Below are 16,060 nucleotides of genomic sequence, written 5' to 3'. Positions count from 1 at the left end.
ATCTAAATCTAACTTTCTGTTAACAAATCCATGTTGAGAGTTATTGATTAATCCATGCTTTCTAACTGACTATTTATATTGTCTCTCAGATTTTTTTTCCAATACTTATCTCACCTTGGAGGTTGGGGTGACTGGTTTATAATTATTTAGTCTGTCCCTTCTCCCCTTTTTAGACAGTCCAACTTAAACAGTTCTTTGACAGTACATCTGTTGCCGGAGAGCATTGGAAAATAATCATCAGAACCACTGTTTTTCCTTTCTTTGCTTTTCTTAGTTGTCTGTTAATGGCAATGTAGCTCATTCTAAAAATCCTGAAGAAGGGTCCCAACCTGAAACGTTGACTTTCCTGCTCCTCTGCTGCGTGACCTGCTGTGTTACTCACCTGCTGTGTTACTCCAGCTCCACACTGTGTTATCTCTGACTCCAGCATCTACTGTTCTTGCTATCTCCAAGCCGCTTGAAAAATCCTCTCTCTCTATATTTATCCGATTGAGTCTTACACTCTTCTCCGTGATGACAGCAGGCTGAATTTTTGGGCTACCTGAGGTCGGGAACAGAAGCTGAAGTTGGATGTAGGGGAAGGATGTGACAATACAAGGTTGGCTGTTGTACCAGACTCCGGAAGCTTGCCGTGGTACTGGCCACCTGGGGGAGGAAATTGAAATGTCTATGAAAGCTGCCTGCCCTCGTAAGGCAGAGAGGCTCATTAGGAGCTAAGTTTAAAAGGGAATTTTCCTGCCCGTTTTGACAGAGGGCAGATCAACCGTTTTGAAGGGTGAGTTGCGTTGGAGTGTTGCAGTTCTAGCACTCCTGGCAGGCTTCCCAGCTGTCACTGCCCACAAGGTCAGAGTGGATTTGAACCTGCACCTTTCTAACTCCGAGGCAAAACAGCCAACAACTGAGTATTGCCTGGCATTACTTCACCTCTGAAAATAACGCACGCTGAGAAGGGGGCTATCTGACTGAAATCTTATCTGATAGTGAGAAGGTGCCTATGGGGAAATGCTCCAAACTATTTTGTGCGAGTGATAGAAAAATAAAAGTCACTTGCAATCTTCAATCACCCCAGTAATGAGTTTCGTAATGGAGTAAGTACCAGTCGACCCATCTCCTTTCACTTGGCACTCACCTCCTTTCTATTTCTATTTAAATATTTTTAAAAGTACCTTGAACTTCTGGGCTGGTGGGGAGTTTGAATGGTGAGAATCAAATATGCATCTGGTAACCAGAGGAACTGACAGCATCGAAAGGCACACTTCAATGTCAGTGCCAGTGTCTTTGATAGAGCAAACCAAAGCCAATTCTACTGCCCACAGCTGACACGCATATCTAATAGGGGACCCATCCAAAGAATTGACATAATCACAAAATTGGTCCCCTTCCATTTGAGCATTAAAGGAAACCTGAGACTGACTTACTTTCTATCATTAACATTGTTAAGGGAAAGTCCAGCTAAGGGCACCTTGCTTGACGGTGATGCCCTCTGTGGTTGATAAGCTTACATACATTTATACCATAAGCTCAGAAATGAAGAATGGCCAACACTGTTGCAGGCTTCCTATCAAACTGTACCTTCATTAAAAGAGGAAATAGGCTGGGACTATTTTCCTTGGAGCATTGGAAGCTGAGGTGATCTTATAGAGGTTTATAAAATCGTGAGGGGCATGGATAGGGTAAATAGCCAAAGTCTTTTCCCTAGGGTAGGGGAGCCCAAAACTAGGGAGACTAGGTTTAAAGTGAGAGGGGAAAGATTTAAAAGAGACCTAAGGGGTAACTTTTCTGTGCAGAGTGTGTTGCGTATATGGAACGAGCTGCCAGAGGGAGCGGTGGAGGCTGGTACAGTAACAACATTTAAAAAGCATCTGGATGCATACGTGAATAGGAAGAGTTTAGGGGGATATGGGCCAAATGCTGATAAATGGGACTAGATTAGTTTAGGATATCTGGTCAGCATGGACGAGTTGGACTGAAGGGTCTGTTTCCATGCTGTACAACTCTACAACTCTATGATTCTATGACTTTAACAGGGCAGACTTCTTTGATAGAAGTGGAGTGGGCAAAGTATAGCATGCTACAAGTCAATTTAGAGGGACACTTCTCACTTAATATGGAATCTAATTCAATGTGAACAGAGGGGTTAGTCCTTTATGTGGAATCGACTTCAAATTCAAGAACAAAGGTCTAAAGCAGAAAGAACCTCTGAGGTGCCATATCAGTACAGACTACAGCAATCTCAGAATAACAATTCTGTCTTTCTGATTGCTTATAGCTGGGGCCATGAAGTCACTCCATATTAATTTATGCATCTTGTCAGATATGATCCTGTTAAGTTAATCTTTTCTAGGCATGGTTCTATTTCCCAGTCAGTCTATTTGATTTGTCAATCCATTCCTCTTCCCTTAATTTTGGAACAGAACAACAGTTCAATCTTGCTTCATAGTATCTGCCTTTTCATAATTTCATTATAACTTGCTTGGAACTGTTATTAGTTTAAAGATAAAATTGGGTGTGCAGTAGTCTGGTGGCTCAGTCATTGACGTGAGTCCATATCCTACTGTGGCAGTTTGGGAATTTGAAATTAGTTTAAAAAAACCTAAATGAAACCACTTAGTCATATTATTGAGATGAGCAATAAGTGCTCAGTGACACCCACATCCTGTGAACAAATATTCTTTAACTGCGCACACAAAGAGACATAGAAAGGGATTTGGAGTACTTAAACTCGATGGACAATGTGTTGAAGCAATTAAAAAGAGAAAAGGAAGCTCGGCTCCCAATATAGAAAAGCCAACGAAGTTTAGACTTGTTCCAATTATTTGTGGAGATGCTAAAACCAATACAAATGATTCTACCAAACTGGTTAAATGTCTTCCTTCTTGAATCACTGGTTGTGAAGTAGTTGAGTGTCCTTAGTGCTGGTCCCCTCATGGGATAATTCAGAGTTAGCCACTTTTGGAGTGACATACAGGACAGACAGGGTATACAAAGCAGCTTTCCTTCCATAATGGAAATTGGTTAATTAATGCCACTTAAGGCCTCATCCTACAGTCCAGTATTAACCCACACGTCAATGAGCTTGCCATACGGAGAGTACGTGAGGTTGTAGACTTTCAGGAGAGGGAGTGTGGTCAGTGCCCCTCAGTATCTGAGAGAGGGATGTGCTATTGGGAAGGAGGATCTGATGAGAGCCACCCTTCTGCCCTTGCTGGCAGACCCCTGTCCACTTCCTCTGCAACTCACTCTCCATAAACCCTCATCTGTCTTCCATCACTCCCCTGGGATCAAGTGGTGGTATTAGGCCTCAGGTTGATGTTATCCTGGCAGCAGCCAGTCTAAAGCCACTGCTGTTCAATGGAGTTACTGGTTTCTGACCAGCACCTCCTGACTAAGTGGGACTTACACCCCAGGGAAAGCCCAAATGAGTGATTGAGTGGCTTTTAATTTAGTCAGCCCTTCTCTAAAAGAAACCATGTGGGGCACTCGCTGGCTGTCCATTTGGTGGATAGGACCCTTGTCACTCGCACTAAATACACTTCATATTGACTGCTTATTCTGAATCAAAGAAATGTATTGGCAAGATTGGGTGTGAATACCGTGAATAATTTTAGTCACCACACTTGAAAAGAATGTAATAACACTATAGAGGCTAGAGAGAAGATCAAAAAACTCATTAGGCATAGAAGGGATAAGTCAGAAAAATCAGCAAAACAGAATCAGAGAAGGGAGGGACTTCATTGAAAACTGCTTTCTTTGTGTTAGGAAGGCCGTGGGTGAGATTTTATCCTTCCTGGAGCTACACGAGCAATGGTGGGTTCATAGGGTGCAAGTGAAAGAATTGGAATCCCGAGGTCAAGAATATATTTTTTTCCTCTTTAAAACTTTGAAAGACAACTTCAGAATCTTGCGATAACATGCCAACTATCTTATTTCCACGCATTTGCCTCTTCTTATTGCCCAACTCACCTCTTCCTAATTCTCCTCCCCTTCCCCAAGAAACGAGGCAGTGCCATGTCCCCATATGAAAGTCAGAGCAGGTAGCTGGCATCTGCTGATCTCTGGTCCTTGCCCTGGCATTCATCCAGCTCTGCCTTCACCACAATGTCACTGCATGTCCTTTGTCCACACAAGCCAGCTTTGCCAAACCACCTTCCTCACTGCATCATTGCCAGTCTTTGGAGCTCAAGGACACCTGCGCCTTGTGTGCTTCTGCCAGGCTACTTTGTGCACAGACACAGACACAAACACACGTGTCACAATAGTTAGCTTCATTTCTTTCTTTGTTTCTTACAGATCACTCGCTTTGAGCTTATTCGGTGTAGAATGATGCAAACCCATGTTTGCAGCTCTTGCTGTCTCTACAGGTCTTGTAAAAACAGTATAGGTACAGACTAAGGATGACCTGGGCCATCAACATTGAACTGCGTCATCTGCTGGAGCAGGATTTGTGCTTTGCAGGACTGGGTGGCAGTCCCATCCCAGCTGCCATCAATCATTCATGCCAATTTTCCAGCAGAAACTGGGAATATGTAAGGCCGCTCCCAATCCTCGACCCCCACAAATGCACTGGGGATCTAACTAATGCTTTTTTCACCAGGCTGCACCATTCCTATCCTTCATCCTTGAATCAAAAGCCCAGTAATTCTGTAACATCACTGGCACCCCTCCCCACTCCCAGTTGCGTGACACTATAGATGGCTGCACTCATGTTATTTTGAGAGCACCCAATCATCAGCCTGCAGAATCTGTCAACAGAGAAGGCTTCCACTGCTTTCAATGTTTGAGTTATATGTGACCATTGATTGCCAGATTCTGGAGGTCTACTGTACATATTCTGGGTGTTGCCATGACACACACACACCAGATAGTGCACGGCTCCCTGCCTTCATCCAATGGTCTGTGGGTGTTGCATTGCTGCAGAGAGACAATGGCTACACCTCCAAATTTGGCTGGTGGCACCGTAATGAAACCCTCCTACTGAATGACGTGGTCATAATATTACCCGTACTTCCACCAGGACTCTTGTGGAACAGGACATTGGCCTTTTAAGATGAGGCTTCAATGTCTGGGTCACTCTAGCAGTGCCTTGCAGTATAGCCCAGAAAGGGTGTGCCACATCATTGTGGCATGCTGTGCCCTTCACAACTCGAGCCGACAAAGTGAATATGTTCTGGATCTCACAGAAATAGGGGATTAGCAGCAATTTTCTGAGGAAGGGGATCAGGATAGTGACCAGGAGTGATATCCAACAGACATGACAGAGAAATGTATCTTTGAGCTTCAGAAACCAGAAGGGACCTCATTGAAAATCGCTTCCAGGATGCATAAGCTGGGTTTAGAACTCCCTTTAAGTGTTTAACATACTGTTGATTATCTGGCAAACAGCCCTTTCTTAGTGTGAAGAACACTTGGTTTAGCATTGTTGCCTGAAAGCACCAGGGATTCAGGTTCGATTCCAGCCTTGGGTAGCTATCTGTGTGCAGTTTGCACATTTTCCCCATGACTGTGTGGGTTTCCACTGTGTGGTTCAGTTTCCTCCCACAGTCCAAAGATGTACAGGTTAGGTTGATTGGCCATGCTAAATTGCCTGTAGTGTCCAGGGATGTGCAGGCTAGATTGATTAGCCATGGGGAAATGTAGGGTTACAGGGATAGTATGGGCAGCTGGGTGGGATGCTCTTTGGAGGGTCAGTGCGGACTTGATGGGCTGCATGGCCTCTTTCCACACTCTAGAATGACTTTAACATATTAACCTTGTTATTTGTGTGGACGTTTACCTTTCTGTTGCTGAATAAACATTTATTAGGGGAAAAAGCAGCCGTCATTGAAACAGTGCACTAACTTTATGTGGTGCTGAGGTTAGGCAGCTCTTCAGGTTTCAGTCAATTTATGGTATTTTACTGTTGAGCAATGAAGTTTGTCATGATTGGCAGCTGGTGAAGAGGAATCTCCTTCTGATCTTTCACACATCAGTGAGTCTTCACTTTCAGAGTGTGCTTAGACTGCTAAGTTGAGCTGAAATGCTTGAGCATCCAGTTGAATGAGAGAGAGGCAGCATTTTATCAAACTTTTCTCAGCAGACCTATGTGCTGAGAGGGAGAATGGATATGTGGACTGTTTGTTGTAGCCTTGAATGGCAGTGCTCTCCCTTGAGAAGCTAACACACAGAATGAACCCTTTCCTCTAGAAATGTGTGAATTATTACTGATTCTGTAGCTTACACCCATCTTGTGAATGAAGTTTGGAAGGTGCCAGGCCCCAGTACAGTCCCTGCACATTGTGCTCAGCCTCAATGTCATCCTCCTTAAAATGAACTGCATTGGTGCAGTCACCAAAGTCCCAGCTCAAGGATCAGTAACATCTGATGCTATCTGCAGGTAGTACATTTCATCTTCCTTTGCCTCTGACTACGTCTGAGTGCAATCTCAACTCCTGTAGCAGGGGTGGAGGGAGTGTGCTCTGTAGTTAGCCCTTCTGGCCTGGAGTAATTAGAAGATTGCCTCAGGAGCAGGCTGGACATAGAGGACACAGTCCTTTTAAGAGTGCAACGCTGAGACTAACCCTCCTCAGCTAACTTCTGTAGGCTTTGGCATCACGAGCAGGGGGAAGAAGACAAGAATCTCTGGAGTATCCTGAGAGGACGTACCTGTATATCCTTTATTTCTGTCTGGATGGATTTCTGCTGGAACCACCTAGCCTAAGAAGGAGGGGCACCCTGGAGTGAGATCAAGGTCCCTTGCCTTGCCATTGATCTTGAGAACCAATGGCTAAAGAGGTGAAGTGCGGGTCTGTACACAGATACTGAGTGTGCTGGATCTAGCTCTCCATGGAGGTGGCAATCTCTTCCTGGAAACAGCATGCACTCCAGAACCAGCATGGTGCTGATAACATTGGTGTACTCCTCCACCTTTTTGATTCAGTTTACTGACTGCCACTGATAAACCTGCCTGCTGTTCCTGTCTTCACGTCTCTCCATTATCACAAAGCGTTACGGCTGACAGCATGGGATGGTCTTTGCCTGAGGATGAGCAGGTTCCTGATTTCTCGCAGTGCCCTGAGTCCTGGGACAGTTCTCCCTTCTCCAGCTGCGGAGACATCCCAGCGCTCACCAGATTGTGAATCTAACCTGGAAAGAGAGCCCACCAAGGTGAAAATCACTGAGCTGCTGGAGGGTGCAGGAGAATACCTTGCCGATGCATCCTCTGAAGCTTCACAGGTTCCTCCTCGGAGGTGGAGCTGAGGTCGGACTGTTTGGAATGGAGGTTCGCTGCTTCACATTATTGCCTACATAAGGGAAGAGAATTAGCTGAATAAGAGAGGTAAAAGCTTGTGCAGGATAAGAGTGTGTTAGCATTGGTTGTAATAGGAAATCAGGCTGGCAGGATTGGTTGCCCCTTGAGGTGTCCCAGTCCCCACTTGAGCAGTTGTGCTTGTCTCCAGCCAGTTTCCTCCTATGGCATTAGGAACCTTTGGTCTGCTGCTCTCTCTTCACCCTCTCGGCCTATTAGTCAGAAGTTTATCTTGCTCTGAGACACACGGAGGTATTGAGTATAATAGAATTGTATAGAAGTGCTGTTAGTGGTGATGCAGGAGCAAGAGAAGTGATGAGAGATTCTCAGTGAGGGAGTAGGAAGTGCAGAGCACAGGAAAAGTTAATAGTTTTGAAGGATGAGATGAATGAGAGCTGTTTCTGGACAGATTTATGCAACAGTGACAGTTGTAGTCAATGAGCCTGGCTGAGAGGCAGAATTAGTGAGTCATGGTCCTCTCAAAGTGGGGTAACAGAGAGAAGATGGTGGCAATTACCATGGCAGAGCACAGAAGCATGGTTCACCTTCCTCCCATATTCCTAGGCATTACATTGTACCCAGGGATCAGCACTGACCCAGGCCGTTGTCTCACTCCAAACAGGCAGTATCGGGTGGTGGTCCAGAGGAGGAAGAACTCCAGGTTGCTATCGGTGAGAGTTCCCTTTCTGGGCCACGTTCTTAGTGTTGATGGTCTCACACCACAGTGTGTAAGGCAATTCCTGGTTTGGGGTATTTCAAGTGGTGTGTGGCTGTGCTTTGAGCATGGCACCAGTGTCGTTAACACTAAGTCGTTGATGAGCATTTCCACCCCTCTTGCTGCATGACCGGTGCTGTAGAGCTCGAATGCATAAGTACTAAGATGAAGACTGTGAGAAAAGTCACTGTGAGCCATGGCAGATCGGGTATCATGAATCTCACTTGACAAAACACTTTAACCCAAAATGGGAAGATTCTGCCCTGTGGGTCGACCCCCATTCTAAGATGCAAACAGACATTTTAACTGATATACGCAGACATGTTTTAGGCTGCCACATCAGTACGATAGTCAGTTAAAGCTATATCTTTTGGATGATTAAATGGAAGTCCTGTTTGGCTGCACAGGTGGAAGTAAAAGATGCCGTATCGTGTGTCGATCTGGTGCCTTGGCAAATACTTCTCTCTCAACCTACCCAATCAGAATCCTATTAACTGGTCATTTATCTCATTCACTGTTTATTAGACCTAGCTGTGTTCCACTAAATTATTGCAGTTGTCTACTTAACAGTACTTAAAGAGTGATTCATTGACTGTAACATCCTATAAATGGAAATCTTTTTTAAAACGATGTTATATGTGTATATAATGTGAACTCAGTAGGCTATCACTGGCATTTAGTGGCATAAGGGACAAAGAGAAGAGAGAGCAGATAATCTGATGGGTGAGAGAGGTGAGTACAAAAGCAAATGATCACATCTGCTGGAAATCTGAAATAAAAACCGAAATTACTGGAAATACTTGGATCTGGCTGCATATGTGGAGAGAGAAGCAGAGGTAGCATTTCTGGTTAATGATCTATCGCGGTTTATTAAAGAAGTTTAAATATATTTAGATGCTGGCTATGATGAATGTCATGTAAGGTCATGGAAACTGTTAATAGGTATTGTGGGCCTGGGAAATCAGGCCTGTTTGGCTGAATTAAGGTTTCCTTCTACTTCAGAAATGTGTGGTGCTATTATTGGTTATGACATTTCCCACTCCACGATATGGATATTAAAAGAGAAATGCTAAGGAGTGAAGTGAATTAATTTAGCAGATTTCAAAAGTCTGATCTTGTTTGTTGGACAATAGTGATCTTACAAGTCCTACTTTGTACCCAGTATCATATGAGAGAGACCATTAGCTTCTTTCTAGCCTCAAATTAAGCTATGTCCCAGAAATGAAAAGCAAGTCTTTAATCCACAGATTTGGCCAGCACCCAACAGAAGGTAAACCTTTGTTCCTGTTAGATTTGAATCTGAGTACCAGGATGAAGAGTTAGACACACAGCACCATCAGTTCCCAGTTAATTCTTGTGAACTTACCCTTCTTTCTTCCCTTTGCAGTTCCGGTATAAGAAACGAGTGTACACCCAGAGTCATATAGAAGAGAAACAATTGGCCAAGCTGCACACAAAGGTAGGTGCTCCTTTGGTTCGGTGATGAACATGGGAACTGGAGATGCTTTAAGTGTCAAGAGACTGAATGTTTATTCCAGCGTTCACTCCTATTACGAAGACAGCCCAATATCAAACCTGCCTCAACACTTTTACTGCTAAATCTCTTGCCCATGCTTTTATTAGCTTTAGACTTGACCATTCCAACACTTTCCTGGCCAGCCCCCCGTCTTGCATCTTCCATAAACCTGAGCTCATCCAAAGCCTTGATTACCTGATGATAAGTCTTGTTCACCATCACCCTTCGCTTGTTGATCTATTGTGGCTTCCCATATGGCTATACATCAATTTTTAAATTCTCATCAATGTTTCCAATCCCTCTATCCTTCATTTGTAAAAGTAAGTGGGTAAGAAAATCCTATGAGCAGGTATTAAAAACACTTGACGCAAAGTCCTTTGTTCTTCTAGCTTTTGTCAGATCAGAGATTTAATTGATCTGGCAGCATGACCACATGCCTTGAATGGATAGTACTTGCTGAAGGGCCTTGCATTGGTTTAACTGCAGGAATGCATTGGAAAATTGAGTTGTTTCTTCTGTTGTAGTAGCATCTGGATCAGGTGATGGTGTTACTTCGCCGAGAAAACAGTGAGATAGTTTGTCTATATGTAATTGGTCCCATTGCAGTATTAATCTGTTCTCCAAAGTTCTGTTCCAAGACATGGATCATCTGTGGACTTGGAAGCGATTTGGTTTGATACCTTGTATGTCCTTTAGACTGTAGCAATCGTGAACAAATACCATCTTTTCTTACAACTGAATATATTGTTTGGGTAAGGCTGGACAGCTTTCTCTTCGCTGATGTTGAGTTTTGGAACCACACCCCTGTCACAAGACACTGCAGCACTAGATTTTTGAGGATTTTGCGCTGAAGTTGTAACAAAAGATATATTTTTCGAAAAAGGGATTTGTCTCATTTGGTTGAATTCTCTAATGTGCTTTAAGTATCCAGCACCTTCTGTAAAATGTTCTTCATTCAATGGACCTTTTACTGTATAATGCTTCTTGAACGATTCTCTGAACGCTACTATTTGGATTCCTCATTCAAGATCTTCTTTTGAAGAAGTTCAGTGACTAGTTAATCAAAGATCAATAATAATAATGAGCTGTTTTTATAAATCTCCATTGTTGCATGGTTCACATAATATATATAGGTTATTAATGAAAATATCGACAGTTTCTGCAAGGGATCAGTATTTGCTATTTTGCCAGCATCTTATTGTTCCTGAAGTGAAACGTTGATCAACAAACGATGTTTAAAAGGCATCTGGATGGGTACAGGAATAGGAAGGGTTTGGAGGGATATGGGTTAAATGCTGGCAAGTGGGATTAGATCATAGAGTCATACAGCACGGAACCAGACCCTTCGCTCCAACTTGTTCGTGCCAACCAGGGTTCCCAATTTGAATTAGTCCCACTTGCCTGCCTTTCGCCCATATCCCTCTAAACTTTTCCTATGCATGTACTTGTCCAAATGTCTTTTAAATATTGTAACTGTCCCTGTCTGTGCCACTTCCTTTCGTAGTTCATTCCATACATGCACAAGTTCCTGAAAAAGTTGCTCCTCGGGTGCCTTTTAAATTTTCCCCTCGCACTTTAAACCTATGCCCTCTAGATTTGAAATCCCCTAACCTACAGATCCGGTTTCTTCAATGTCCCTTCATTAGACAGTCTTGCTATCCCAGAGATTAATCTGGTGAACCTTTGTTGAACTCCTCTATCAAATTTATGATATCTGGTCAGCGCGGACAAGTTGGACCGAAGGGTCTGTTTCTGTGCTATATAACTGCAGAGGTTGTCAAAAGTAACCTGTTTCTCATTGATGTGTTGTTGATCTAAAATACTTCCCATATCGTGAAGGAGGGTGCTTACCTGATCTGCATTTGCTTTGGTGTTCAGTGCTGAGGCTGTTTGAAATCTTAGTAACTGTGCTTTCCACGTTTGCCAATTTGCTGATGTAGTAATTGGATGTAATAGATTAAATTTATCTGTTGGAGGGATTTGTGAATATTGTTGCATTTGCTGATTGCTTATAGACACTTGAGACTGTTGATTATTGTCTTCGTTTTGAAATTGTATATTAAAATTTTGATTCCATTGAACTAGACACATTTTGTTGCCATGTAGTATTCTTGTTGATTTAAACTGTTATAGAATCTTTGTTGTTATTATACTGAAATGTGTTGATGATTCTACTATTCCAAATGCTGTTTTCAACTTAACGTTAGGATTTCCTTTACCAGTATGTGTTACCATGGAGATGAATGAAAATATTCCTTTTCCAAATTGACTAAAGAGCCTCCAAAAAATCTGTGGGTAGAATCTCAAAACAAGTTCAATCAATAAAATTAATTGATTTGTTTGACTGTACCAAATATATTTAATTGATTAACGTGTACATGTAAATCCCCGAATTTCTTTCAAGTCACTGCCCTGAGAGAACTAAAGGTTTTACCAGTGTAAAGAAGAGATGACATTTTAGATCAGTCAATGCATGTTAGGTGTGAGGCCTTGTTTAGAATCTGTTTGAGTTTTGGTTTAGAGCCAGGACAGTGACTTGAAAGGAATTCGGGGATTTACATATACATATTAATCAATTAAAACCTTCTAACTGATTAAAGATTTAACAGCATCTTAGATTTGTTTAATACATCCTCATCAGTGGTGTGACCTTTTACTTATAAATTCTGTGTCTGATTCCATCTCTGTCACTAACACCTGAAGAAAGAGTGAGGCTCCAAAAGCTTGTGGTTTCAAATAAACCTGTTGGACTGTAACCTGGTGTCATGTGATTTCTGACCTTGTCCACCCCAGTCCAACACCGACACCTCCACATCGTAGCCATGGGAAGTGAGGGGTATAGGGACAGGGTGGGGATTGGATCTGGGCAGGATGCTCTTCGGAAGGTGGGTGCAGACATGATGGGCCAAATGGCCTCTATCTGCACTGTAGGGATTCTATGATATCCAGTAATCAGCCTCTTTTCAGGTGTGCACAATCCAGATTTATCGCTTTAGTTGCTAGAGGGCTTTTGTTACTCTCACTCTTTGCCTTTCCCTCAAAAGCTTGTCTCCTCTACTCAGCTGTAAAAAGCTTTTATTGGCTTTAAGTTGTTTTGGCGATTTCTCTGCAGAAATGTTCTCTTCAGAGGGTCTTCCATCATAGCAGCTGTTTAGCTCCTTGGCTCTTGTGTCTCTTGGCTGGCAGTAAAACTGGACCGGTGACTTTTTGAGTTACTCTCTTCTCCAGACAATTTCAGATCTACTTCTTGATCTTTACAGCTGCCACAATTTTCTCGGCAGTCCATCTTGTCACAGCCGCCATCTTTTGTCATGTGGTTTCAGAACCACACTGGAGAGTTTGGTTTCAGGATAGATTGCCTGATGAGAAGTCAAAGTCAAGAACTGTCTTCAAGCTTTGGCTTCTGTAGAACTCCATTTATTGCATGTTACCATTAAACACAGCAATGCGTGGTAATCTGAGAACTACTGGGTTCTGTTCTTATTCCTAATTGTCAAGAGACTTTTATTTATGTACCATCCACACTGTGCTATTTATGCCATGTGTGAAACCGCTCCAAGACATCATAACATTGCACCAGTGTCCTAAAGCCCTTATAGAACAGTACACACTGCTGCACAATACATCTCTGAGACTGGAAGCGAATATTTCGGGTGGTAACTGGGGCACCATTCAAGTGGACTGCATTGTACTGGATGGTATCAAGCTTCCTGAGTATTATTGGTATTCACTGTCTCAACTAGCCAAGTGCAGACTTTTCCATCTGAGCGCTAACTTGTGCTTTGTAGATGATAGAAAGTCTTTGGGGATTCAGGAGGTGAGTTACTCACTGCAGAATTTGCAGCCTCTGACCATTCTTCTGGACTTGGTTAAAGTAAAACAAAAAACTGCAGATGCTGGAGCTCTGAAACAATAATTGAAATTGCTGGAGAAACTCAGTAGGTCTAGCAGCTTCTGCGAAGAGAAAGCAGAGTAAACATTTTGAGTCCAATGCCCGGTTCTGCTTTCTGCCCACAGCAGACCTGCCGAGTTTTTGTTTTCCTCTGGACATGGTTCTTAATTGACAGGTTCAGTTAAGTTTCCGGTCAATGGCAACGACCCAGGGTGTTGATGGTGGGAGATTTAGTGATAGTAATGTCAAAGGGAAATAGCTCAATTCTCTGCTTTTGGAGATGGCCATCACATGGCACTTGTGTGACATGAATGTTCTGTTGGACCAAGGAGATTAACCCAAGCAATGTCTACAGCAACATCCTTGGGTTGAAATTATTCACATGCAAAAATCGCAAGCACCTTCCTTCGAATGAGGTATATGGACAGTGGAAAGTTTATTCTTTGATTCCCATTGATATTGACTTTGCTTGGATCCTTGGAGCAATGCTTGACCATCAATGGTGTTGTAATGTCAAAGGTAGTCATTACTACCCGTGCTAGAAAGGAACAACTTGTTTCAGCTGACCTGAATAAACTTCTTTTATTCCTTCCCTCTTGCCCTCCTCTGTACCCAATGTGTTGTCAATCAGAATATGGAGTTTAATTTCAAAAAGAGTTGAAGCTGTCTCTCCACACTTGATACAGGGAAGTTATTTAAGTAGCGATATCCAGAGTGGGATAGGAAGGGACAGAATGGGCAAACATAGAAGCAACTACAGTGTTTAAAGGGGGGAAATGGTTGTAAAACATTCAAAATAAATGGCTCTTTTCTTAAATACATATGGTATTTGGAACAAAATCCATGGAATAAACAGCACAAATAAAAGTTAGTGGGGTGATTTTGTAGCCATTATGGAGTCAATGGTTACAAGGAGATCAAAGCTGGGAACAAAATATTCAGGACTGTGTGTCTGTTCAAAAGGACAAGCAAGAAGGAAAGGGTGGTGGGGTAGCTTTGTCAGTGTGAGATAGAATAAGTGTGATAGCAAGGAATGATCTTGGACTGAAAGATGTAGGAGCAATATAAGTGGAGGTAAGAAACAAGGGAAGGAGGACGTTGGTTGGAATTCTATAAGCTCACCCCTCAGCCCCCAACTCTCCAGGAAAACAGCTCCAGTCTATTCAGCCTCTCCCTATAGCTCAAACCCTCCAATCCTGGCAACATCCTTGTAAATCTCTCCTGCACCTTTTCAAATTTAACAAAGTCTTTCCTATAGCAGGGAGACCAGAATTGAACGCAGTGTTCCAAAAGTGGCCTAACCAATATCTTGCACAATCTCATCATGACATCCTGACAGTAGCCATAACATAGGATAGAAAATAAATCAGATAATGATGGCATGTTTAAGAAAATGTAGTACGTCAAACAAAGGTGACTTTCTTCCAATCTACAAGAAGATTAAACAAATTCGCAGAGGTAGCTATGAGGAAGAATTTATAGCATATTCAGGAAAGTTTCTATGAGCAATATGTTGTGGATCTAACTTGAGATCAGGCTGTTTTAAATCTGGTAATGTGTAATGAGAAATGTTTAATAAATGATCTCAGAGTAAAAGATCCCACAGGGAAAAGTGACCGTAACAAAAATATCATTCAAGACAGCGTGAAACCATGATCAGAAAGAACCATAACAAACCTAATTAAGCTTGATCTCAAAGCAATGAGAGCAGAGTCAACTGGAATAGACTGGGAGAGTGGTTTAGCGGAAAACATAGTTGAGGAACAATGACAGATGTTTAAGAAAAGTTAAGAAAAGTAGTTCATGACTTACAAAGTGAAAAAGAAGGATTCAATGAAGTGGATAAACTGACCATGGCTAACTGAAGAAGGTAAATCGTAGTATAGCATCAAATTGAAAGAAAAAAAATACCATGTGACAAAGATCGTTGGTGAGCCAGCGGAGTGGGTGAGTTTTAAAAACCAACAAAAGATGACCAAAAAAGAAGAAAATAAACGTTGAGGGTTTATTTGGACTGTAAGAGATTTGTTAAGAATAGAAAAAGGAGGGGAGAGGCTAAAGTGAACATAAGCTTCTTAGAGAATGAAGTTGGGGAACTAAAAATGGTGAACCAGGAAATGACCAAAGAGTCGAATAAATAATTCGCATCAGCCTTCATGAGAGAAGACACTAATCACATTCCAAAATAAATTAAATAGTCAAGGGGCAAAAGTGGAAGAAGAACTATTTACAAAAACTATCATTAGTTCTTGAAGTATTTTTTTCTCCAATGGGGCTAAATGCAGGTAAGTCCCCTGACCTCAATGGTTGCATCAGAGAATATTAAAGAAAGTAGATCCAGTGATAATGCATGTACTGGTAGTCATCTTCTCAGAATCCTTGGATTCTGGAAAAAATCCCAAAGGATTGGAAAACTACCAATGTAACAACCGTATTCAAAGTAATGTAGAGTTGTTCAGCTTAGAAACAGACCCTTCGATCCAACTCGTCCATGCCAACCAGATATCCTAAATTAATCTAGTCCCATTTGCCAGCATTTGGCCCATATCCCTCTAAACCCTTCCTATTCATGTATCCATCCAGATGCCCTCTAAATGTTCTAATTCTACCCACCTCCACTACTTCCCCCGGTAGCTCATTCCATACATGCAC

General features: G+C 42.4%; 1 protein-coding gene across 1 annotated transcript in view; it reads left to right on the top strand.

The window, feature by feature from the left end:
- The window catches only part of shank3a (SH3 and multiple ankyrin repeat domains 3a), an 886,564-nt gene that overhangs the window by 250,944 nt on the left and 619,560 nt on the right, over positions 1 to 16,060 (top strand). The window contains exon 5 of the mRNA XM_048610479.1: positions 9,388 to 9,459. Within this exon, the coding sequence (XP_048466436.1) occupies positions 9,388 to 9,459 (72 nt within the window). The remainder of the gene's footprint in view (positions 1 to 9,387; positions 9,460 to 16,060) is intronic.

This window comes from Rhincodon typus, chromosome 22, assembly GCF_021869965.1.
Source record: "Rhincodon typus isolate 14 chromosome 22, sRhiTyp1.1, whole genome shotgun sequence".
NCBI classification, from domain to species: Eukaryota; Metazoa; Chordata; class Chondrichthyes; order Orectolobiformes; family Rhincodontidae; genus Rhincodon; species Rhincodon typus.
Note: the sequence above shows the minus strand (reverse complement) of the source record. Positions and strands in the feature narration are given on the sequence as shown.